At 40.8% G+C, this 25,287-nt stretch overlaps 1 protein-coding gene across 1 annotated transcript; it reads left to right on the forward strand.

Annotated features, from left to right (window-relative positions):
- The first annotated feature begins 4,546 nt into the window (after positions 1-4,546).
- Positions 4,547-25,082, forward strand: myrf (myelin regulatory factor). Its single transcript, XM_079279699.1, has 27 exons — positions 4,547-4,668; positions 13,711-13,801; positions 13,932-14,225; positions 14,768-14,829; positions 15,573-15,795; positions 15,907-16,007; positions 16,169-16,283; positions 17,158-17,353; positions 17,449-17,525; positions 17,620-17,730; positions 17,824-17,914; positions 18,739-18,939; positions 19,216-19,324; positions 19,769-19,878; positions 19,958-20,118; positions 20,245-20,317; positions 20,407-20,489; positions 20,595-20,663; positions 20,771-20,854; positions 21,080-21,147; positions 21,262-21,336; positions 21,411-21,638; positions 21,816-21,909; positions 22,077-22,139; positions 22,489-22,594; positions 22,772-22,846; positions 22,972-25,082. The coding sequence occupies exons 1-27, from the start codon at positions 4,623-4,625 to the stop codon at positions 23,050-23,052; spliced, it is 3,087 nt and encodes a 1,028-aa protein (XP_079135825.1). The 5' UTR covers positions 4,547-4,622; the 3' UTR covers positions 23,053-25,082.
- Positions 25,083-25,287: the final 205 nt, after the last annotated feature.

Raw genomic sequence — 25,287 nt, forward strand, 5'->3', positions numbered from 1 at the left:
CTTGAGCTGTCAGTGCTGAGAAATCGGCTGTTTGACCAATTGGAAATGACCAATAGAGATCTTTACCTGAGGGAATAAAGTGCAGAGGATCAGTGCTAATCTGACATCAGATATGTATCGGCTGCAATGAAAAGATTAAGCCAAACTACAACATTCATTCTCAACCAATGGGTCAGGTGCTCTGAAAGCAACTTTATAGACCAATAGGAATATTGTAAGGTTATTTGCATGTATAGCCAACTCCAGTTAACCTACGTTGTTGACTCATTCAAGTCCTAAAAATGGAAGACGTGGAATAAGAAAATGTTCCTTTTATTAGTAACAAAATCAGTGTTGCCACATAATCAAAACAATTCTGCCCTCTACTGGAGCCAAGATGAACATATATGAAGCGTATTAAATGTGGTATGTTTAGTATAAATAACACAAAGCATAACACTGGAGAGAAGGCTTCTTCAGTCGTCACTGAAACACACAAAAAAGAGCAAAAGCAGAACTGTTATTCAACTGCACCTGAACAACTTAAAGCACATGAATGACAGAGAAGTGTGTGAAACAATGTTTAGTTGTTCAAAAGCAATCTTGCAAATGACTGCAGGTGTAGTTTAGCGCTTCCTTCACATTGCTTTATGAATGCATGTCGGCCATCGGCCACCTGAATCAACAATATCCATCTTTTCAGAAAGGGAAATTGGATTATTGTCCTTGGATCTATCTTGGGAGTAAAAATTGAGGCTGTGACCACATTGTAGAAGGTATACAGTATCACTTCAATGAATGACACACATATAAATTATTCAAACGAGTCCTAAAGGGAACCAGGGCTTCATTCGTGGACAAAAGCGTGAACGAAAGAAAAGCTGAGTGCGTTCAGGTATATCAAAACATACGTCTGAGATGCTAATTACAAAGACATGTATTGCCAATCAAAATAAATGGAGACTATATTGTAGGCCGCTCTCTTCATATGATAATGAAGCATGTTATCTATGTATGACACCAGATAGTGTAACATGTCCATCATTTATGCTGACATGCAACTGTCAAAATAAAAGCCTGTTGTGTTCTGAAATGTGTTCTGAAAGGTCAAAGATGGTGGAAGAGGGATGTTAGTTACTGTTGAATCTATTGTTTTCACCGAAAGTGTGCTTTACAAACTGGAGGGAGGCAGTTTGAAAGAAATGACAAATGATGCGGTTACTTGTGTTATGGGAAATATTGGATCCAGTGTTTCAGGAGTTTGACCCATGCTCGGGATATGTCATACGCATATCGCAGGTTTTTAGATTAATAGATGTTATTTGTCAACATATAGGCAGCTCTTGCTCACCACTTGACAAAATCACACATGCAGAGACTCAGTGGAGTCAAATTACAGTGAAAAATCGTCTATATCTTCAGTCAACACTGTCTTATTTCTGCAAGGTGATGAGTTTAAGAGTGGATGGTTTGGTATCTCTTCCATGTGTCTTGAATTTATACACCATGTTGTTATAAAATGTAATTCCTAAGACAAACCAGAGGAAATCACGTCAGAGTTATTTTGACTGCATTAGAAAGGTTGCTCTTAAATTGACAAATTTGAAAGCTGCTGGGAAGTCTGGCTTGAGTATATGTCGCTCCATTTCAGGAACCTTGAAAACTATAATATGCTCTTGGGAATGGATGGTAAGCAATAATATATGATAATGCAATCAAGTATACATGTGTTGTATGCAGAAATATGTGGCTCTGTTCTCTCACCACGGAAATAATCCAGAATAATCTTGAGTTCCAGCAGGATGATCACACAGAGATATATCAGGTAAGCACAATGCAGCTATCGAGAGTTCAGGTGTGGTCGGTGAGGATGTCCTTTTTAGACGCTGCGTTAGTTGAATGAAATGAAAAGGACACTGCCATGATTGCTCTTCCTAGAGAGAGAGAGAGAGAGACAGAGAGAGAGAGAGCGAGAGAGAGAGAGAGAGAGAGAGAGAGAGAGAGAGAGAGAGAGACAGACAGAGAGACAGAAACGCAATTTAAAAAGTTATCTCAATTTATTCACAGCTTTGAATTAACACAATGTACCAAAGTAAGAGCATTGACACCAGTTATCTTTAAAGTGGATGTAAATAATATGAATTACATATCTAACTGTTAGCGGTCTGGTGTAACGCTAGCTTGTTAGCTTAAATGCGTGTCTACAGTAACTATGGCAACGCGTCCCTTCTCCGGACAGCTCGTTCACTTTCTACTAAAACGATGAAACGTCTCGGCCTACTGGCTGGAAGAGGAACTACAACAGCTTGATCAAATAATAGGATAGATGTGTGGTTAAAATACTCGCTAACGCAAAGACAGACATAAAGTCCTGATCATCTGTCAACTGGGCAAGCACGTGCAGCACGGCTTTCTTTTAACGTTGGCAATTAACTTCATCTCATTTCTGATTGGCTGGCAGACTGCTCAGGATGTCTACGGTGTGAATGAAAATGATTGCTAATGTTGCTCCATGTCTCCTAACATGTTTATGATTAGAGCTTTATCAATAGGTTGATGTATACCTACATTTATTCTCCCCATGCCAAACCATAACCTTCAACAAACCCCCAAACTTCATCCTAACATGTAACATTTAACCTGCTTTTTGTCCGAAATAGGTGAGTCCCATTATTGTGCCTTTGTTCACTGGCTTTATATCCACACAACATGCAAGACTAGTAGGCCGACAAGTGGACACACTCACACACATCCACACACACATGCAGTTCGCTATGAGATAAGAAATATAGAATGACAAAATGAACTGCTTTAGTACAGCCAGCTGTTTCATTGTCCCCTGCAGCCTCTATCTGTTTCTCTTTCTTGCTTGTCCTCTGAAACAATCTGCATAGTGTGGCTAAAAGAACGGAGGCGTTGTCTGGGCTGAATGGAGGAAAAGCAGAGGGGTGGAGGGGCTGTAGAGGGAGATGCTCCAGCTGTGGGGGAACAAGACAACACAACAGCATCTCACATGTGGGCGAAGGGGGGGTGGGCGTCAAGGCTGCGTGGGCTGCACACAGTGGCATTGTTATAAGGGGTGGGGGGGTGGGGGGATGCAGCTGATAAGGTTGAGAGAAATGGATCATTCCCTCAAGTCCTCCCCTTGGGAAGCATGGACACAGAACACCCCTGTTACTGTATGTTTGTTTAAGATGGAATTTAAAAAGGCTGCACGGACGTTTTTAAATCACTAAAACATACTTTAGATCAAATGTTTTTGTGCTGCTAGATCAGGGAGATAGACAAATATTTATTTTGAGGACCATGAATCAGGTATAGGGGTAAAACTGAATTTGACAGCCCATTAGATCAAGTGTGTTGGAAGCTTTTTTTTCAAAGCGTCCTCAGGCCTGACCTAACTGCATGCTGTTTGTATTGTGCTGAAGTCTTTCCATAAAGTTAACGCTGAGTCACATCCATTTCATTTTTATAATATTGCAAATTTGCGTCAGAAGGCTTTAAAATCCAGAGCCTCCATTAGAATATAATTTTAAAAACTCAATATACAAAAACTTAAGAGGAAATAGGGAGAAACTTCAGGAGGAGCAACAGAGGAGAGATAAAGCTCAATTTCAAAAAAAAAAAAAAAACATTTAGAGTGTCCCTGCTTTTAGGAAAAATATGTTTATTTCAAATATCATGCCATATGTCGCATACAGGTTTAGGTCTGCAACTAACAATTTATTTAAATATGGATACGATTATCGATTGCTGAATATTAAAAATGCCCATCACAGACCCAAAAGTGATCTTTCAAATTTCATTCAGCCTGTATGAAAAAGAAAAGCAACAAACTCTCATTCTTGAACCAGCAAACTTCAGCCATTTGTCTGATTATCATAATCGTTGAACACTCCGTTTTCTTTTTCATAGAGGTCTTTATATGAGTTTAAAAAAAACAATGTTCCATGAATTAAAGACACAGAACTATAAACCAAATGTGGAGTATGACAGACACACGCGTCCTTATACGTTAACTCGTTGTTTTTGTGCGTTGATATTTGCAGCCGCTTCACATCATTCACCTGCCCCGCTGCTCTCCTCCGACTGTGAGCTGTACACATCCTGTCTGAGCGAGAGAGGCGAAGGAGGAAGAGAAGCAACAGAAGGGACTTCTGGTCAAGTTAAGACAGCGTTTACGTTTCACACTTTCTTTCTTTTTTTTTCTTTGGAAATACTTGTATTTTTCTGTCGATTTTTCTTCAGACTTGTGTCTTTTTTTTGCCAGTTTATTATGAAGCTTGTAGCTGAAATGAAGGTGCGCCTGAAGGCGATTATTTCAACGGTGTTCTTATATGGATTTTTGTTGGCACCTTAATGAACAAACACCTACGACTATAGTTTTAAAGTTATAGCCCTGTGTTGTAGCGTCACTGGAGGCGTTTGGCTGAGAGACGTCAACCCAGTGCCAAGTTGCTGAACAGGGGAAAGACGTTCTCCGCATGAAGCGTTGGATTTATGTCAACTAAAACAAGAAGTCGTCGATAAGAATATAATCTGGATTCCGCGATGTGTGTTTGAAAGTTTCCCCGATCCGAATTGATTTGGTTCGGACAAGGGGAGACTTTAATGGATGGATTTTGTATGTGGGACCTGCTAGGATGGACGTGGTAGATGAAACAGAAGCGTTACAGAGATTTTTTGAAGGTAGGAATGTCTTATTTCTTTATTATATTCATGAATACAGTTCAGTATTAAATCAATGTACAGGAAATTGATAGTAAAACGGAAAAGGTGGGATTTTTGTTGTACTTTTACAACCACTTTGACTTCTTAATCATTTGTTTTAGTAATTGAAAGAACAAAATGTGTTGAAGTGTCAGCTCTTATCAAATGCAGTTAATTAATGTGTATAGTTTAACTTCAGTGCTTCTCTGATGCACTACACGTGGCAGGTGGTTAACTTCACAAAAAGAATTGCGATAATATTTGCAAGTGATCTCATGATGTGTGGCTTTCAGGTGAACGTTTCCTAAACATAATGTGCACTGCACTCTGTTTTTCACTGAAACTTTTCTTCTTGGCTGTCCATCTTAAAAACAAAAAACAAAAATGAAAGAAGGCAGGAGGTTTAACGGGTGAGGGGAGCAAAAGTGCTGCTGATGGGTAACAGATCAAGTTAAACGGGGAATCCGGAGAAAAAACGAGGTGGAGGAGGGTGGGGTTGAGGGTTGGAAGGGTGTAGGAATTCAAGTCAAGATAAATGGTGTGTTTTGCAAGGGTGCTGTGGCACAATGTGTGCGTTAGAGACAGACATGAACAATGGGATTTCAACCAGTGATGTAGTGTTGCTCATCGTAAGGCAAACAACCTTAAATAGTTCCGAAAAGCACAAATGTATGTTTATCCCCATCATATCAACTTGATTATTATATGACTTAGAATTATTACAATTTTAGTTTTCATTTTTTTCCCAACATATACTTCAGAGTTTGTTGGGTTCTTCTGTGCTTCATCGTTAATTTACCACCCTTTTGTTTTACTACATTATAGTTGTGTGACTTGAAGATCTTCACTGTATTGCGTTCAAGTAATTTGTCACAATTTGAGAATATTCATCACATTGTGAACCCTATTCGGTCCAGCGTATTCCTGCTGTAAGTGTCATCGATCTCGGGCAAGACAATTACATTTTGTCACTTTTGTTTGAAGAGTTTTTTTCACTCTGCTCTGTGATTTACTGCTTGCCACAGAATTCCCTTCTTACTAATTTGTTTTTCTCAAAGAAACTTAATGTCAAATGTTCCAGAAGTCAAGTGCACATAAAACACATGCTGTGGTTTATGGACAATAAGTTATCTGTGGAGAGACTTAACACTTGATGATAGTATACACAAAGTGTTGACTTGAATATACACAGCCCACTATGACTGTCAGATGTTCCTTGCCACTCTGACAGGAATTTAGTGTGTTTACATTCTTGCTTTGGGAGTAAGAGCGATGTTCTTACTTTGGCTTTATTTCAGCCACTTTTGCTTGGACTAAAATGTCAACATGTCCATGAGAAGTATACAGTAGATGCTTAGTTTCCAATTTAACTTTCTCTTTCTCTTAACTAACCGTACTGATATCAAACTCTATATCTCTCTCAGATCTTGGACTCAGGCCTTCTGATAAAAGTCCTTGAATTTAAATTTGTGACAAAAAGTAAGCCTTCAGTTTTATATATTAGATAATTCGTGTCCGTCTTCATCTTGCCTTTTATCTTTATGACACACACTCACTCAGACGCACAGCACTATAATGGATTTTGGCACTGCTAAACTGTGTTTTTATAGGATTAGTGAAATATGTATACATTCACACTAATGCACAGTGTACATTCCTGGCATAGCCCTGGTGGCTGTTAAAACACAATGAGGTGAGACTGGTGTTTCTCCTCAAGTATTTGGCCTTCCCCAGGCGCTCGCTCTCTCTGATTCCATTAGAGTGACAGTGAGCAGACAGGGTGAGGAGGTGAGATAATGCAGACTCAGGGTGGAGAGAGACTGACCTGTTGAGAGAAACCCAGTTAAACCACAAACCTCCCCCAAAATCTTGACCTTCTCCTCTCTGACTCACTTAGACAACAAACAGTCGCTCACACACACACGCACAGAGCCATGTTTGCACATAAAATAATCATGACAGCCATTGCTGTTGTGTTGTGTTGATTTCAAGTAATGCCCCATCCTAAAGCACTTGAATAAACGGTGACCCACACTGCCTGTGCTGCATTTTCAGCATGTCCTGAAGACAAAACGCATTGGAATTGAATCGTTCATGTACCGTGTTCTCAAGATTACGTATGCACACAAATAGTTGTTGCCCATACAAGTGATGTGGATCCAGCAGCATAAGACTGCACAAAGATACCAGTACATCCTCACAATTTAGAAGCTGCAACCAATGTAGTTTGGCAGTTTTGCTACAAAAAAATGACTCTTAACCATTGTCCAAGTAGCTGCTGTTTAATTTCCTGTCGACTGATCAGTTCTTTGTTTTTAGCTGTAGTCAGAATGCTAACATATGACAATTCTGACATGCTATAATGTTTACCATGTTCACCATATGGCTTCATATGTTGGCATTATAACATTTGCTCATTTAGTACAAAAGAAAGTACAGTTGTGGGCTGAGGGAATGTCGTGAATGCCATAACGCCATTTGGTCATTAACCAAAGTACTGGAGAAAGAATTGACCTGATGGTGGCGCTAGATAAGCACTTAAGCTGTTTGGATTCATCCTCAGGAGAGCATGAATGTTTTTTTTTATGACAATCCATCCAGTAGCTTCCAAGATATTTATCTCATGGTGGCAGATGGAAACGTCAGGGAATCATCAAAGTCCTTAGGATTCATCCTCTGGGGAACATGAATGTTTGTGCCAAATTTCACGGCAATCCATCCAATAGTTGTCAACATATTCTTAGGGGGAAAAGGGGGGCCGGAGTAGATTTGCAGCCTGTAGTGCAAATAGTTTGAACATTTTGACTCTACTGTGTCTTGATTAGATTCACACTAGACGAAGACAAAAGGCGAACACATATATAGTCAACCTAGAACATGTGTACAATTTTCATAGGATAATTGGTTAAAGAGGATTTCAAACCTATTGGATAATGGACCCAAGGGTGGGCAGAGAACCGTGTTTCAACTAGTTGTCTGGACCGATAGTGGTGAACATTGCCATCCACAGAATCACGCTGCTAATGTGAAGGAAACCCCTTCAACATGAAATGAACTTGATAGATACTGTTCATAAACTGGATGCGCCAGAAATCAAACTGTGAGCATGTTCACCTTCTAACCATCTGAGTCAAAAGGTGATTTAATGACGTTCTTACTCCATTTTGTCCTTAAAAGATGAACAACTCATCACACGTGTTACTATATCAAAATTCCTAGTCCTGCTGCACTCCCACAGAAGTTGTGAATCATGGATGGGAAGGCTGTCGTCCATCTTGGAAAACCTGTGTGAAACGAAGCGAAGTTTGGACGGTTCCTCTGATTTACAGGTTTAGCAGTGAACTGCAGCTCGAGGAATGTATTGTTTTTGAGCAGTCAGGCTTACGGTGCTTACGAATAGGTTTTATTATTCATTGTTGTGCCTCTCTCCCATCAGTCCTGACTGCCAACTGAGTAATCCTCAGCCGGTGCATGTTGTTTGTGGTTGACCTGGACACAAGATGAATTCACTTTTTTGTGTTTATGTGTGTATGTGTGTGTGTGTGTGTGTGTGTGTGTGTGTGTGTGTGTGTGTGTGTGTGTGTGTGTGTGTGTGTGTGTGTGTGTGTGTTTGTAATAACTTCAGGAGAGGCTGTTATGGGGAAAACAACATGCACGGGAATGTGTGTTTGCATCCTGAATTCTTTATATTATTAGTCTTTGTCACAGACATATGTAAACCAAGCCATGATGACTGCAGGTGTTTATCAGAGTTGCCGTCTGAAAATCCACAGTTTTTATTCATCTTCATGAGATTATTCATTGGACTGCCTCAATTAATTCTGAGCATTATCAGTTTGAGGTTATGAGCCAATTTTTCCTCATCTCCTGCTTCTTCGTGTTGCTCTACATCTTCTTATTCTACGTTTTGCCTCTTCTTCCTTTATTCCCTCCTCTTATTTCTCCTCCTTGATGTCTTCATCTGCTTACATCGTCTCTCTCTCCCGCCATGCTTTGTAAGTCTGTTGAGTGCTGGCCCTCAAACTGGACCTCACATTGGCAGCGTTTCCTTTTTTTTACAGCCTCTCTTCGTGTCCCGGTCTCAGCCTTGTCACTCCTGTAATCTCCTGAGCCAGGTCCGCCGGTGCGCCCAGTGCTTGTGTGGGACAAGGGCTGTGTGTGGTAGCCTGGTACAGCCTTTTCTCATGACTGGGGAATAATCCTCATTATAACACTCTACGAGCCTGTCTCACACACACTCGCACACATATGCTTTTACGCATAGGCATGCACGCGCACACACACATTTGCTACCCTGATCTGTGGCGCTCAGGTCTAGTGAAGAAAGTCTTTCAGCTCGAGTAGGGAAACATGTGAAAAATTAGAGAGGAATTGTTCTTCTCATCTTCTATTTCAGGTGCTTTCATCTCAAGGACATCAACATGCTTTGGCTACGCGCAGGTACTCTGCCGCTCTGTCCGCGCTGCTTCTCTTTAGCTGTGATTTATTTCCTGCCCGATGAGGGGCTTTCTATTTGTATTCACTTCTTGAATAATGTCATAGTGATGCTCTTTACTCTTTTACCAGTAACTCTGTCTTGTAAACAAATAGAGAAGGTCTGTAACTCTCAGGCTAAAAGTCAGAGCTCTCTAACACTTTCTGGTGTAGATTTGACACGTTTCCTTTCCTTTCATTTACTATTTGTGTTTGTATGTGTGTTGAATTGTACATTGTAGGCACAATCCCTGTATTGTGTGCATCTTGTAGAACAACTGAGAGATTGTTTGCTCGTTTACATTGATTATATTGACATCACTAAGATCCGTCAGGTTACTTTTAGTTGATTTTTGTGATAATGATCTCCAAAAGTCCATTGATATACAGGAAATACCTGTTAATTTACTTAAAATAAAACTCAAAAACTTAAGTGATTTTACAAACATCCGTTTTAATGTGGTTACAAAACTTTTTTTAATTATTAGTTTAGTATGTAAATTGGTGTTAATTATCTTCTCTGTATATGTGTTGTGGGTGTGCAGCCAAGTTCATTCAGTTCTAAATGTTTGATCATCAGATGGACTTTGTTCCTCCTCTGAAGGTGTTTAATTATTAACACACATATGTGAGTGCTTAGAAATCTCATTTGGAGGCAAAACATCAGTCTAAAATCTAGTTTTGTTCAATTCTTATGTTCCCTTAAATCTGTTTTCTTACCTGTCTGTGGCCTTAATAATAGTTTACACAACTCTACAGCAGGATAATTACATTGTATACTACTTTAAAAAAAAATAACTATGTCAGGAAAATGAAACGCTGTGCATCTGATTGACGATATAAGTCAAATCCTCACTCACACACTTGGTCCTCTGTGTGTGTTCATCTTAGATTATTACTCTGCTGACAACCCAGGCATTGAAATGGTGGCATAACACACTCACACACACACACACACACACACACACACACACACACACACACACACACACACACACACACACACACACACACACACACACACACAAACAAACACACTTATGCTATCAGGCATACATACACACACACACCCCCCTCTCAGCCCCTAATCTCTCAAAAGGCCAGTCTGTATCGAAGTTGGACTGACAATCATTTCACTGTTCCTTGTTGAACACAGCTGGACAGAGAAAAACAAAGAGGGCGGGGTAATTTACACATCCAGATCACAGTGATTTAAACTGAACTGATTCAGTGATTTGGAGGTCACGATTACTTCATTTATGTTTCTATTATTCTTTACCGACACAGAATAGAATAGCATTTAATGACAGCGTGACCCATAACTGTCCTGTAATCATAACAAATGTGACAAGTCAAACTGTAAAGACAGAAACTCACTTGTGTCAAAAGTGCAAAAGTGGTGAAAGTAGGGATGCACTGATCCGACTTCTGTCCCGATACCGATACCTGGCAGCTTCGGGTATCAGCTGATACCGAGTACCGATCCGATAACAATCTTCAATTGAAGACTGCCTCACTGAATGGAAGTGACTGGGATCAGGCTTGACTTAAACATTGCTTTCCTCACTTTGTAAAACAAAATGTAACAAGAAATACATCTAAATTGTTGTCTATAACAATGTAAACATATAATTGAGTAAATTAGATCAGCCCCATTTTCACCAATCCAGCTGTTTGAGTCAGTATGTCCGTATCGGATTGGTGCATCCCTCGGCGAAAGGTTCTTCAAGAAGCAACAAACGTATCGAATCTGTTCTCAGTGAACATGGACATCAGCTGCAGTTCTGAAAGACTGAGAACAAATGTTATTGTCATGCCTTGGCTTTGTAGGTTTGGTAGGCCATGTATTTTTATATCCAGCGCACATGTGATTTTAACTCACCAATGAAATCCTACTTCCACAGTGTAGTCTGATATTCATTCACCCTATGAACTATACACGTGTTCATTTTATCCTTTCAATGTTATACCTTTGCCTCCACGCAGGGATCAACTTAACGAACTGTGCTTTTTTCAGCTCACTATTTGTCAGTAATACAACTAATATAAATAATAGCAGCAGCAGGCCCTATACTATAGGGTACATGCGGGTATGTGCTTCACTGGGCAATCACAATATGTTCTTATCTGTTTGCAGAAAGTGTTAACCGTTAAGTTAAATTTGACTGTTGCTCCACTGAAAATGTATATACCTAAATATGTAAAGCTGTAACATCGGCATCTGAAACATCAATTTTGACATGCTTCAATCATTGAAAGGTTAAGTTTCTGCTCATTGTTTATATGTGCTGCAAATAGAGTGGGTAGAGACCAAAATCAGAGCTAAAATTAGGTGGATTTTGACCCTACATTCATCAGGTAGACAGAAACGCAACTCCAAATGAATGATGATAGTCCTCCCTAACTTCTAAATGTGCAAATAAGAAACTGTTACAACTTAAAAGGGGTCATATGTCTGTTCTGTGTTGTTCACAATTTGTTTCCGTTGCCCCCAAGTGGCCAAAAAACAATCTGATATTGCAGATTTAAGTAATTCAAATGTTTAAATGTCTGTTATTTCCAGCTGTATACTCAAGTCAATGTATGTGATTTGACCAAAATCACAAATGTCCCGAAAAGGGCTCAGCCTGATAGTACATCTGTATTTGGAGCTGTTGACATAATGTATTTCCAAGTATAGCTATGTCTTACTTTGCCAGATTAAAACATATTGAAAATACACAAATGGGTCATGGGAGAGGACTTGATATTCGATCAAGCTCTTGAGCTTCTGCCATTCTTGACCTGAACTCAACTGCGCTCGGTCTTGGACTTGTCTTGGACACTTGATTGCAGCCCTGGAGGTTTTTCCCTCTATCATTCAATCCTTGAACATCAAACTTCTCTCCGTCTTGCCCCCACTCTCCTCAACCTCCATACCCTCCCCTCTCCCTCCATCTCTCTAGTTTTCGTTATCAGGCCTGCCAGCTTAAATTTACTGCCTATTTGGGTGGGGTGCACATCTGGATCTTATTTAAGGGGAACCATCCTGCTTTTCTCAACTTGCACTGGCACGTATTAAGAGACATTAACCATCTGCTTCTTTACAGAGAAGAAAGCCAGTCAGTGCAAACATGATAGTTTTCCCTAAAAACATGGCAATGTGGGGATCTACAATGTTAAACAATACAAGTTGGGTTCTTGGTTTAATTAGGGACAAGTGGTTTGGTTTGTGGATTTAATGATTGAAAGTTGTCAAATGATTATGTTTATGCCATCAACTCTGTGCGGATGGGACAAAGGACATATTAGTCCAGAGATGATATGGTCCATTTAATCATTTATGGTAAACAGTAATGGCTGGAGAGGGTTAGGAGAGGAACTGTGACAATTCAGTTGCGTTTTTGATGAAAAGTGAAGCATTAGTGGCATACAAAAAAGAGGGAAAAGGAGAATTTTTTCCATTGCTAACACAGAAATTCCTTGCATTCCCAACTGAGTAGCTGCTTAATCTATCAGAGAAAGTGTGTGTCTGTGTGTGTGTGTGTGTGTGTGTGTGTGTGTGTGTGTGTGTGTGTGTGTGAGAGAGAGCGAGAGAGAGAGAGAGAGAGAGAGAGAGAGAGAAAGGAATAGAGAAAGACTGGGGTTGCCTGCCCACCCACTATATACCCGATCCTTACCCTCTGCCTCACTCCCTCCATCCTACTACCCCTTCTCCTCCCTCACTCACAGCTTTAAAGAAATCTAAGTACAAGAAAAATCTTTCTCCCGTGTAACATTTACGTTGAATGGAAGCAATAGGGACAGTCTGTTGATATAAAGTGATTTACTCTTTTCTAAATATATGCATAAGCAAGTCCTTGTTCTGCATGTTGGTGTTTTAAAGATTAAGTGGGGTCATGTGTTTGGGATTTGTGAGGCTTTGGCTATCAAAGGGTGAAAATGACCCGGGGTGAAGTAAGAGGGAATTAGGGAACAATTATGAAAGAACTAATATATATGCCATATCATTATTATAAAACTATTTAAAATTACGCCACACATGAGAAGGTCTTTAAGATTTAGTTCGTCTGATGTCAATTGTCGTGAACAAAGAAAATTGAGATCAAGGTTTAGTACCTGTTAGTAATTTATGATTATTGTTAATTATGTTAACTGTGGTTCTTTTTTATGGGGAAAGGCAGCTGAGGTACAAAATAGTAACTTTCAACCAGAGCCATTCCAGTCTATATGTGTCAGCAATTAGAGACACTGAATCACCAGTATGTGTGATCTGTAATGTTTACTAACACATATTTAGATTGTTGGTCACTCCTGTATCCTTAATCTTTAAATTCTCAGAAATCATCAAGGCAGCTCTTCTTTTTTTTTTACATTATCTTAATTATGTGTATGCAGAAAAAGCTATAAATGACAAACAAACCGAGTTAATAATCAGTTATATGATCGATAGATTGTCTTACAAGCTAGTGTTGAAATCTAGAGCTATTGTTGCTGAGAGATTCCCATTGCTAATTCCCAGATGCTCTCCATCTCCCGTCTGTGTTCCCGACCCTCCCTTCACCACAGGTCATGATATTATCAGTTCTCTGGAGCCAGCCAACATTGACACCAGTATCCTGGAAGAGTACATCAGCAAGGAGGACGATAGCACTGACATGTCAGTAGGGACTCCAAACCAACCCAGCAACGTCAAAACAACATGCACCAACCGAATCAGATCATGTTGTTACAAAGGAATTTGTTTTTTCAGATAAGGCTAATCCCTTTTTTCTTCTTCGTTCTCCCAGCTGTTTCTCAGAGGTCCACAGCACCCCAGGACCAAATTACTCATCTCCCCAGCCAGGAGTGTCCTCCTCTGGGGGGTTGGTGTGTGGTGTGAGCCCTCCTATTCCACTGCGCCAAGGAGCCCCTCCGCCTGGGCCTCCAAACTGTCAGAACGCCTACCCCCCAGGTCCATCCCTGGGCCTCCGACACAACTACCTCTGCCTGGGACAGCAGCAGCAGCAGCAGCAGCAGCAACACCAGCCGCAGCAACAGCAGGCACACGTCAAGCCTGAGCACAGGGGCCACTACGCTCCAGGGTAAGCACAATACCACAGAGTTAGATGGATCGAGGTACAAAAAGGACAAAGCATAGAATGAGCTGGTACCTAGGTATGTTCAAGAGATGGTCAAGATTCTCCCACAACTCTCCTTTTAAACACGAAATCAGGCGGAAGTTGCAGCAAATTACACTGTATTTCTTTCAAGCATGCAATGAAACCATACACACCCTACTACAGGCCCATTATTTAATCAATACTAGATTTAGCTTCATTTGTACAAGTGAAACACTAGCTGGTCAAGAGGGGGAGGGAGACTGATAACAGTCAGAGAGTAAGAGTCAAATTACATCCTGCAAAAAAATGCTGACGCGCACAATCTTGTGTAAAGAACGTGTACACTCTGATCCCAAAGGAGAGTTTCTCCATTTAATATAATGGCAGTTTAGAAAATAAGAAGGAAATACGAGGGAGGTCGTCCCAACTTCAAGCATGGTATTTTTTTAAGGATTTTTACGATTTGAATGTCAAACGTTACTGTTTTTGTGAAAATACCATCTACTGCCTTGTGTGTGTTTTAGGACACTACCTGAGTCCCCTCCAGACTCCAGCTCAGAGCCGTACTCTCCTCAGCAGGTGAATGGTAAGTGACACATTTTTTTCTCCTAAACCTCTTTATTTTCTCAAAAATGTGTGGAAGGAATTTGACAAACAGCACACACAAAAGAGACCATATGACAGACAGAAATGGTGCTTTAATCTGTAGACTGCATCCAGACACAGAGTTAGAGGAAGCCCCTGATTCATTCAAGGTGTATGTGGGTCATATCACATGTGAGGTCAAATTAATATCTGTTACTCATCACTTTGTATTTGAACAGAGCGTAAAGACAAGAACAAGTTCATGTGTAAACCAATCAACATATTAAATGCATGTATCTGTCATTTATAATCAACAGTTTTCATCATTTATCTGGAAAATCGATTTGATCAACTACATAACATTTCTGAACTCAGCTTTATAATCTTTGATTTCAAGTGTTTCTACAAAGAATGAACCAGCGTATGTTTGGCTTGTTTCAACATACAAGTTGTACACCAAAGGTACTCAAAGTCATGTACTTCTTGCCCCTCACACCTGTGTTGTTCTCGCCCATTAGTAAGAAGGTGTGGAAGAGTGTTATCTGATGGGCATCCCTCCAGTTCTCCAGTTTGAAACAATGGAAAGCATTTCGCTAAGTTTAGAGGGAAGTAGAATAAACTGCAGTCTGAAATGCAGACAGAAAGATCAATCTTGAGGAGAAAAAAAGATGCAGCCTGTGTGTGATCAAGTGTATTTAGAAAGATCGTGTGGATATTATGCTCCTTCCTCGTTGTGTCTTTTAGATCCTCACATGATCAGGACCATGACACCAGAGAACATGTGTCACATGACTCCAACGCCACCCCTTCCACCACACGGGCACTATCCCAGCATGCATCGGGACATGTACCTGAAGCCCGAGCCCATGATATCACAGTATTCCATTGGTGCGGCCACAAGCGGAAGCGGAGACATGCAGCAGACCCAGATGCTCCATCAGCTACTGCAGCATCCTCAGGGCCAGGAGTGAGTTATACTGGAGGGAGAGAGGGAGGGTTGTTCTGTCCAGCACACTGAATGATGGGAAGGAGCACAAATATGTGCAACTTCTGACGGTGTTTCCATTTCCTCACACAGCAGCATCCCCGCTCACCAGGCTAAGAAGAGGAAGCACTCTGACTCGCCCAACAGCACCCTCAATTGCCAAATCATCACAGGTATCATCAAACAAGAACCAGGTAGGCAGGCATCTTTCTTCTCTTCCTGACCTTCTCTACCTGATGCTCACCTGCTCTTACTAACCCTTTAACTTTTGCACAGATAAACACTTTTACAGTACAGTTGCAGACATTCTTAGCATTCCACTGACTCGTTTTAATTGCTGATCTGTTTGTCACAGGTTTAATGCAGGATGCAGACAACTCCTACCTGGACCCAAACTACCAGTGCATCAAGTGGCAGCCCCACCAGCAGAACAAGTGGACAACACTGTATGACGTTAACTGCAAAGAGCTGTGGGTGGAATTTATTTTGGCGTATCTGTACGTCATGAGGTCTTTATTTTGGGAGAAGAAAGAGCTGAGAGCACTCTGCAGTGAGCCAAAAATGAAAGAAGTTATAATTGGTCAAATAATAATTCAACAAAGTATACAGCGGGAGTGGCAAAGGAATAGCAGGGTTGCAAAGGTCTACGAATTCCTCAGAGGTGAGCTGTGCGGGGGAGTGAACGAGTGCAGGGTTTCGGCTTAGAAAGACAACGTTAGGAGGGGGTGAAGGGAGAAATTAGTCTGCACCTACTTGTGCTTTTGCAATGCCAAAATAAAAAAAAAGTATAGGGAGGAAGGTTAAAATGAACTCACAAAAGCTTTCAGGTATGATATCAAAACCAGCTGGTTGTCCATCACAACTTCCATCACACTACACCTACGTAAGGCACAGCAGGTTTTCATTGGTTTTACATGAGATTTATTAAGTCTTTCAGACGATCTCAGTCCTCAGTGTCATAAAGTAATAGCAAAACAAATGGCAAAACTGAGATGCAGGGGTCTCGAACAATGAGGAAACATTTAAAAGTGACTTTTTTGGCATTACAAGAAAATAGTTGGGGTGTCAGTCAGCATCTCCATCTTAGCTCCTCACATAGATTAAGAAGTATTGTCCCTTTATTTACCAAATTGCATGCATTAAATATGCTCCGTCCACTTGTGTATTTCTCTGAGGGCTTGGACCTAAAATCATATGGAAGCCCCCTGTGATATAGTCAAGAGTCTCCCCCTGGTGATGGTTTAGAACTCTGCAGTATGCAGCAGTTTTTCCACTTTTCTAACAACAAATGCAAGCTTCTTATTCACATTATTCATGTGTCACAATCTCTTTCCCTGTCTTCAGTCCAATGCCAACCTACCGTGTTGATGCTGACAAGGGCTTCAACTTCTCCTTGGCTGATGATGCTTTTGTTTGCCAGAAGAAGAATCATTTCCAGGTCACAGTATATGTAGGCATGCTGGGAGATCCCAAGTACATCAAGACGAGTGACGGCCTGCAGCCCATCGACTGCTTCTATCTCAAACTCAACGGAGTAAAGGTGCGCAGAGGCAAAATAGTGAGCAGGACGTCATCTTGACAGATAATTAGCTCTATGGTATTTCGTTTATATTTCATGTCTCTCTTCATTGCCAGGTGGAGGCAGTGAATCAGTCTATCAGTGTGGAGCAGTCACAGTCTGACCGCAGCAAGAGACCCTTTAAGCCAGTGCTGTGAGTCTGAACACTTTAAAGGACAGGTTCCCGAATCAGTATAGAGCTGCAGAAGGAGGATTTTTTCATCATCTATTTTTTTTTTTTCTCCCAGGATCACCCTGCCCTCAGAGCAGGTCACAAAGGTCACAGTGGGGCGGCTCCACTTCAGCGAGACCACAGCAAATAACATGAGAAAGAAGGGCAAACCAAACCCCGACCAGAGGTGAAAGACGTGCCATCACATGTAAACATGATCATATTGATCCTGTCAAGGCTCCAGGACTCACATCTACTCCTGATGTTTTTGTCCTCGCAGGTATTTCATGTTGGTGGTAGCGCTGCAAGTTCAGTCCCACAGTCAGAGCTACACTGTGGCTGCTCAAGCGTCCGAGAGGATCATCGTCAGGGTAACGTCTGGCCATGTCTGTCTACCTCCTACAACAATCATATCCCTTGTGAATGTATCTCAGCATCTTCTCCATTGCCTGTCTTTCCTCCTTTTATCTCCGTAGCTGTAATTCCCAGCACACCGAATGTATGCTCCAATATACACAGTAAGCTGTGTTGTGAAAACCGTGTATCTGCCAAACTTCAACCTTTTGTGAGCAGAAAAACAAACCTTGTTTAAGATCATTTTCATAACCCATAAATCAACATCTGACCTAACAGTTGATCAAAAGAAAGAAAGATGGAGATAAATGGTTTTCACTGGACAGCAATGGCATTGTTCTTACTCCAGATGTGTAAAACATGGAATTACAGTGTAAAGTTAACTGCCTGAACTAAAGAAGTATTAGAGCTACACAATTATTTACTTTAAGGCACATGGCTGACATGAGACCACACTTTTGTGAATCATTTTGATTATTCAGTGAACATAAGGAATTTACACAAGCATATTTTGGGTAATATCCCTATTTGCTTTCTTTCCTTATGTCCTTCTCTGTCCAACAAAACTAAATCAACAAATTCTGCTTACCAGCACCTCTAATGCTCACTTGTCTTACGGGGGCATTATGTGTCAGACCAATTCTTAACTGGGAGCAGTGCAGAGCACCTCCTGGAGTCTCTACTGCTTGTCTGGAAGAGCATTATTCAAACTCTCCAGAATGTCGAACTATTCCAAAAGAATGATAATATTTCTACACTATAATTATTTGGATCTTTTCTTGGCATATATTTTAGAAAGTCTTTTAGTCTGTGCACCGTCTTCTTTGTCTCTCTATTACAGGCATCCAACCCAGGTCAGTTTGAAAATGACAGCGAGGTGCTGTGGCAGCGTGGCCAACTGTCAGACTCGGTCTACCACCACGGGAGAGTCGGCATCAACACCGACCGGCCGGACGAAGCCCTTGTTATTCATGGCAACCTGAAGGTCATGGGCTCAGTGGTACACCCGTCTGACATCAGGGCCAAAGAAAATGTCCAGGAGGTCAGGATGACACTCAGTGTGTATGTATATGAGTGTGTGTTTGGGCAGTTAGTGCTGTGCGTGTGTTTCCAAACTGTCAGTGTGTCATTGTGTGCCTCGTGTGCTTGTCATCGTGTATCATCATCCAAATTCCAATGCTCAGCACAGCTGACTGTGCAGTTTAACTCGAAGTTCTGTCTTTTCATTGTACTTGATCCAAGCATTTTCATCTGCAACGTGAACATTTTGTTGTCATACCATCTGCATGGACATCACTGTCATTCTGTCTGTGTGTAGGTCAACACTACCGACAATTTGAAAAGGATTTCTCAGATGAGGCTGGTCCATTATCAATTCAAGCCTGAGTTTGCTGCCTCCGTGGGCATAGAGAACACTGCAGATACTGGTAACAACTTCATAAATAACACAATTAAATGTTTGCCTCCGTCATCTCCATTTCTTTGTACACTGTACATCATGTTATCGTCGTAATGTCACATGTTACACCTCAAAGATCTCTGGTGGCACCAAATACGAGAAGCAGTGGTTGCAGATTTGTTTCTGGATTTCATTTCCCAAAGACTGTCACTTGTGTCGCCACAGACATACAGTTCGTAATACTGCAGGGCTTTCATCCGTGGGCCATAGGCTCAGTTGTGTTACCTCATTCGGCATAAGATAGTGACTTAACAGACATTCATTTCAATGAAAATCTTCGAGATGATTCCTTTAATATTTGATCTGTCTTTTGCTCCATGTGCAATGTTATGCCAGCGTGTCCTCTTATCTGTGCATCCGTCATGCTTTCGCTGCTCGTATTCACTTCAGCATCTGTTGTATCCTCCTGCAGGAGTGATCGCTCAAGACGTTCAGCAAATCTTGCCTGAAGCAGTGAGGGAGGGGGGAGATGTGGTGTTCGCCAATGGAGAAACTATCCCCAAGCTGTTAGTGGTCAACAAGGTAATGGCAACACGTCAACAAACAGCGCACACAGACATCACTTCCATACACACTCACAGCTCTCCCTCTTATTTCAAAGGACCGTATCTTCATGGAGAACGTGGGAGCGGTGAAGGAGCTGTGTAAGCTGACAGACAACTTGGAGACTCGTATCGACGAACTGGAGCGCTGGAGCCGCAAACTGGCCAAGCTGCGTCGTCTCGACAGCATGAAGAGCACTGTGAGTGGAGGCACTGTCAGGTGAGAGCAATGCGCAGAAGTCGCCTCAAATTTGGGCTTCAAGGCAGGTGTTACACATTGACAGAGATAATCTTGTATGATTGGAAAATAATTCATAGATTCCTTTTGTTTTTGTTGTCCATGTAGCCAATCAGGGAGTTATTTCAGCAGAACAGGAAGTGGCCCACTCAGGAAGAAGACAGTCAAACCTGGAAGCAAGGTCTGTGATGATAATGATGTATTTTACCAGTGTTATAAGTGAACAGCAGGATTTACAACTTCAATGTAATCTGTGTTTCTTGATTGCAGAATTCGGCTCCAGATCAAGGCTGCATCAGCCAGAGGTTCATGCAGGGAACCATCCTGGCACTGGTCATTGTCATGGCCTTCAGGTCAGACTGAACAAAATGTGTTTGGGGAAGGAAGTGGTGGGTAAACGGAAAATTCAGCTTCAACTGCGTGCAGCAGTGCCATGATCTGTATTTGTCTCCCAACAGTGTCATTTCCATGTCCGTCCTTTATGTGTTGACTCTTCACCATAGAGGAGACGTCACAGAGAAAGATGGGTATGTGCCTTTAAGGGAGAAAGACACTCAAGCTTTAAAGTGAAAGAAATCAATGTTCCTCTTCTCCCTTAACTTCTTTCTATATGATATGTTCCTGCTTTCTGTAGCTATGTTCCTTCCTGTGTTCTCTACATCTCTTGGATGCCCATCTTCACTGCCTCTGTATCTTTCTGTCCACCTGTCTGCCTATGGTACGTGTTCAACACCTGCCTTTCTTGCTACTTCCTTGTTTCATTTTCTGATCTACTCTTTCCGTCTTATCTATGATTGCTTAGTTGGGTGTTTCTTTTTTATTGTCTGAAAGGAGATCATGAGTCACGTATCTAAACACTACAAAATCAACTCGGTTTTAAATGTAACATTATTCTACCTAACGCATGCTCTTGACCTCCTGTACTGCCATCTGCTTGGTGCAGGTCCAGAGCTGCACTGGGATCCTCACGCAAAGGTGCATATACTCCATTGTCCAGCACCCCTTCACCAGGTGAGCGGAGTTTTGAAAAGCACCGTAATAGCCAAGCTCCCTCAGGGCATATACAATGTAAGCATATTTTACATAGATCTGATCCTTTTATTTCATTTCTCACGAATCCTGCAGCTTGCTGTTCAACTACAGCCATAAACAACCAATCAGCTACAGTTGTGACTTTGAGTAACAACCAATCCACACCAGGTAATTAAATAGACATGAGATGTTTCCCTGTAGTGCACATTTGTCTTCAAAGCAGGATAATTGTCCTCCTCTAGATTCAGGCATCCTGGTTCCCACACCAGGACCCATTAATAAGAAGGCCAAGTCCAGACCAATGGACAAAGACAACCGCAGAAACCGTCTGAGTCACACCTCAGCACCTTTGTACTTTGCCAAGTCCAAAAGGCCAGCAACCACAGACCTGGGCGAAATGGGAGCTACCAACCGTCTGACTCCAGGTCAGCCGCCTGTGCCACGCAGACAGCGCAGCCTACACACAAAGGGTAAATCCACAAACACGGCCCAGACAAGGCACTTTCTTCACCCGTATAATATTCCGCATGCAAACACAGTGAAGCCATGTGTTTGACAACAGCAAACAAAGCTTATCTACATACTGTACAACGGAATGCTACAGTATGGGTTCGGCGCTCACAGTGCAGCTTTTCTTCCTTTTGCAGGAGGAAGGTCAGCTCCCTCTCTGACTAGTCTGCATATCGTGGAAACAAACCAAGAGATCTCAGCACAAAATTGCTCCACACCTGAAAGCTGCAGGTATATAATTAAAAGTTGCACTCGTCTTGAGTTGACATTATGGGTGACAAATTAAAAATGCAGTCTTTCCTTCTCTTGTCACTTCTCTGTATGTTTGCCTTTTACACAATTACACTTTGAATTCAAGTCTTGATGCTTAATGCTGATTCTATTTATGTCGACTCTAGCTACACAGTGTCACTCCATGGAAACAGAAATTCCTCCAAATCACATATAACTTTGCACATGATGTGAGTATACAAACACCACACTATCTACATGCATTGCTTTACTTTACGGGTCTGTAAATCCCTAATAATGTCCAAAGAGGTTCCCTTGAAAAAGCCATATCATTTGGCATTAAGTATCTGTAAAATAGAGACAGGCTTTAATTGGTACACTTCCAATTAATTCATTTGAATTCATTTCTGAACTAGCTTGACCGAGACTCAGCTGAACATTGCATTTAACTTTTCCCTAAAATAAGTTCCAAATTATACTAAAATAATATTAGTAAATTGTCAGTGAATACCAGATCCAAAATACAAAAAACAACCTTTCAACTGTAGCCCCCAGATAAAGCATAATTAATTATTGCAGGTCCACGAACAGCGTGTGGGTACGACAATGTGGAGCCACCAAGGGACGTTTATGCACCAACCACACAGATACAGAGCTCTATGGTGGACAGAGTTCATCAACAAAGGTACATAATGTTGATCGTGATCCGTCTTATAAACAAAACAGATTTCCTTTTTTTTTGGTCATTTTGTACCACTTGTATGTGAAAGTAGAATTATCATTCATCAAAACTTATTTTCCCAAGAGTGACTTTCTGCAAATGACTTGGGGACTCATTATATTCTTTATACATTTCTCTTAGGGGACTCATCACCTGTGGTCGGTGCCCTTGTTGTCCTTCCAGGACGTCACCTATCACTTCCGTGTCTCTCTGTCTGTGAGTAAACTTGGCCACCAAAAGTATGACAAGCTTTCTGAGGCTGTAGATGCTGCGTGGTTCCTCTGTTGTCAATTGCTGCCAATGACTTGTATCTCCTCTTTCCGTTTCTGTTCCGTTGACAGAGTGAAGTGAGCTGTGCCACTGAAGGAGAAACCTCATCATACTCTGACTACCATTTTCTCATTCAAAGCAGCTGTGTGTGAGAAGGAAGATGATGTGTCCCAGGGCCGTTACAATACACCACATGTTCCCTTTGTGGTTCCATTTGTACGCTGTTGTGATGGGATACGGTTTTGTCTCATTATTGTACATTATTTTTTAAAGATATTGATACAGAACAAGCTATATACCACTGGCCCTACTGCAATCCCCTCCATATGTCTATGCATCTCTTTCTGCTGTGGTCACTGGATTTCTTTTTTTGTCACTGAAAATGTTTTCGATCACTGTAATTGACGACTATGTTGTGTCGCTGTTAATTGAGTCCATGAGTTTTAAACTCATTTAATTGATGATCACCAAGTCTATATACTCAATACAAGCCATACTTACTTTTTAACAGAATTCAAGTTTCTAAATGAAGCTCAGGCTAAGATACTTTAGTTGACTCTCACACATTTTTGTCGCTTTTTTCAATTCAGTGAATCTGTATGTACACTGAAACCAATGTCAACAGAAAACAAAAACACGTTTTATACACTGGAGAGAATATCATCGACTTCTGCTGAAGGCTTCAGTGAATGGTTGCAACTTGCACTGAATATATACCTCAGTAGTGCACACTGGCAAATCCTGGGTCTCTACAGTGGAGCATTGTGTTTGAGGCTGCTGCAGTCGACTAGACTGTCTGCTGTCTCCTCATGCAACATCTGACTAAACACTGCACAGAGAAGGAAATGCTGTGCAGTGTTTCTTTCTCAATTGTGACATTGAATTGAACATCAAACTGTTACATTAAATGTGTATGCGTGTGCATACTATCACGCAGAAAGCCTTATTATCGTCCCTAAAATGAAGTCAGAGTAATTTCAGCAGATTCACTGGAAGATAAGACTGGATAAGTAAACAAATCACTGGAAATGAAAATGTAGAAACACTGACAGCTCTTAGCATCTGATAGTGGAAATGCAACAAGTTCAACACTGACAATATTTCAAGAAACACTGGAATAGCTTAGACTGTATTTTGCTAACTGGACAGAATGCTGGCAAAGCACTAAATGGCATAAATCATTTCAGGTGCACGCCCAATCATTTCTTCAAAATGATACATCTCCGCTCTGAGGCAACTCAAATGCTGCTTCAGCTATGGAAATTCTATTTTAATGACATCAAGCTGAGAGGGAGTTGCATTTCTATATGCACACTGCAGAGGTAGAATTGGATATTATACACCGGACTGATTTGTGTATTTCTCTGGATGTTTTGAATACTTTTCCTGTGCCTATACAATTAAGAATATGCCGTGATAACACGGTGAGTATAACTGATTTGTATGATGTTTCCTTTTTTATTATCTTTTCTTGTTTTAAAGTCATTCTCCACTTACTCTCACCACCATGATCTTGTTACTTTTGTTAAAACTTGTTTTCAAATCCATATTTCATTTGTGTCTGTATTCAGAAAGAAAAAAACATAATAGTGTATCTCAAATGTAAAATCAATATTAAATAGGAAACAGCCATCAGACAAAAGTTTATGGAATTTATCAGAATATTAAGAAACTGTACAATGCTTTCAGTGTAATTATGATGACTTCAGTGGGTATAGTGTGATATTTTTAGCTTATTTATAACGCACCAGCTAGCATAATGAAACCACTGTAGCACTTTTTGCACTGTATATATGAACTGCTTTTGCTCTATCCAGTGCACCAGACTGTTTTCAATACTCTGGTAGAACTGCATTATATGTAACTGTATAGCTTCATTTTGTTACTACCAATGCTCCTTTTTATCTGATGTGTTTTATCATATTGTTTTTACAGTTGATATTTTTGTGGGTTGTTGTATTATTAATAATATATTAACGTTTAGCTAATGAGCCCAGAAATGATTGACAAGCAAGTAAACACACACACACACCAATACATTTCTAATTTTAGCACTATTCGTCGTGAAAAAAATGCCATAACACTAAAACTTGAGTACTTTAATGTCACTACTTTTATCTTTTTAGACAATTTATCATTACATTTTCAAAGCTTCATGTCAAAGTATAAAAAAATACCCTGTAATACCATGTAAATGCATGTAGTAAATAAATTTGTGATTGAATTTTCTGTTGTGTTTGCCAAACTCCTTCATGAGCTGAAACCAGATTGCTCATTCTGTCCATTAGATGGCAGCCGAAGATGTATTAACAGTCGATGAGCTGTCAGACATTTAGGATTATTCCGAGAGATTGAAACCGATTATAGGACGGTTATTGTCTGGTTCA

The sequence above is a fragment of the Melanostigma gelatinosum genome (assembly GCF_949748355.1).
Source record: "Melanostigma gelatinosum genome assembly, chromosome: 1".
In the NCBI taxonomy this organism is placed as follows: domain Eukaryota; kingdom Metazoa; phylum Chordata; class Actinopteri; order Perciformes; family Zoarcidae; genus Melanostigma; species Melanostigma gelatinosum.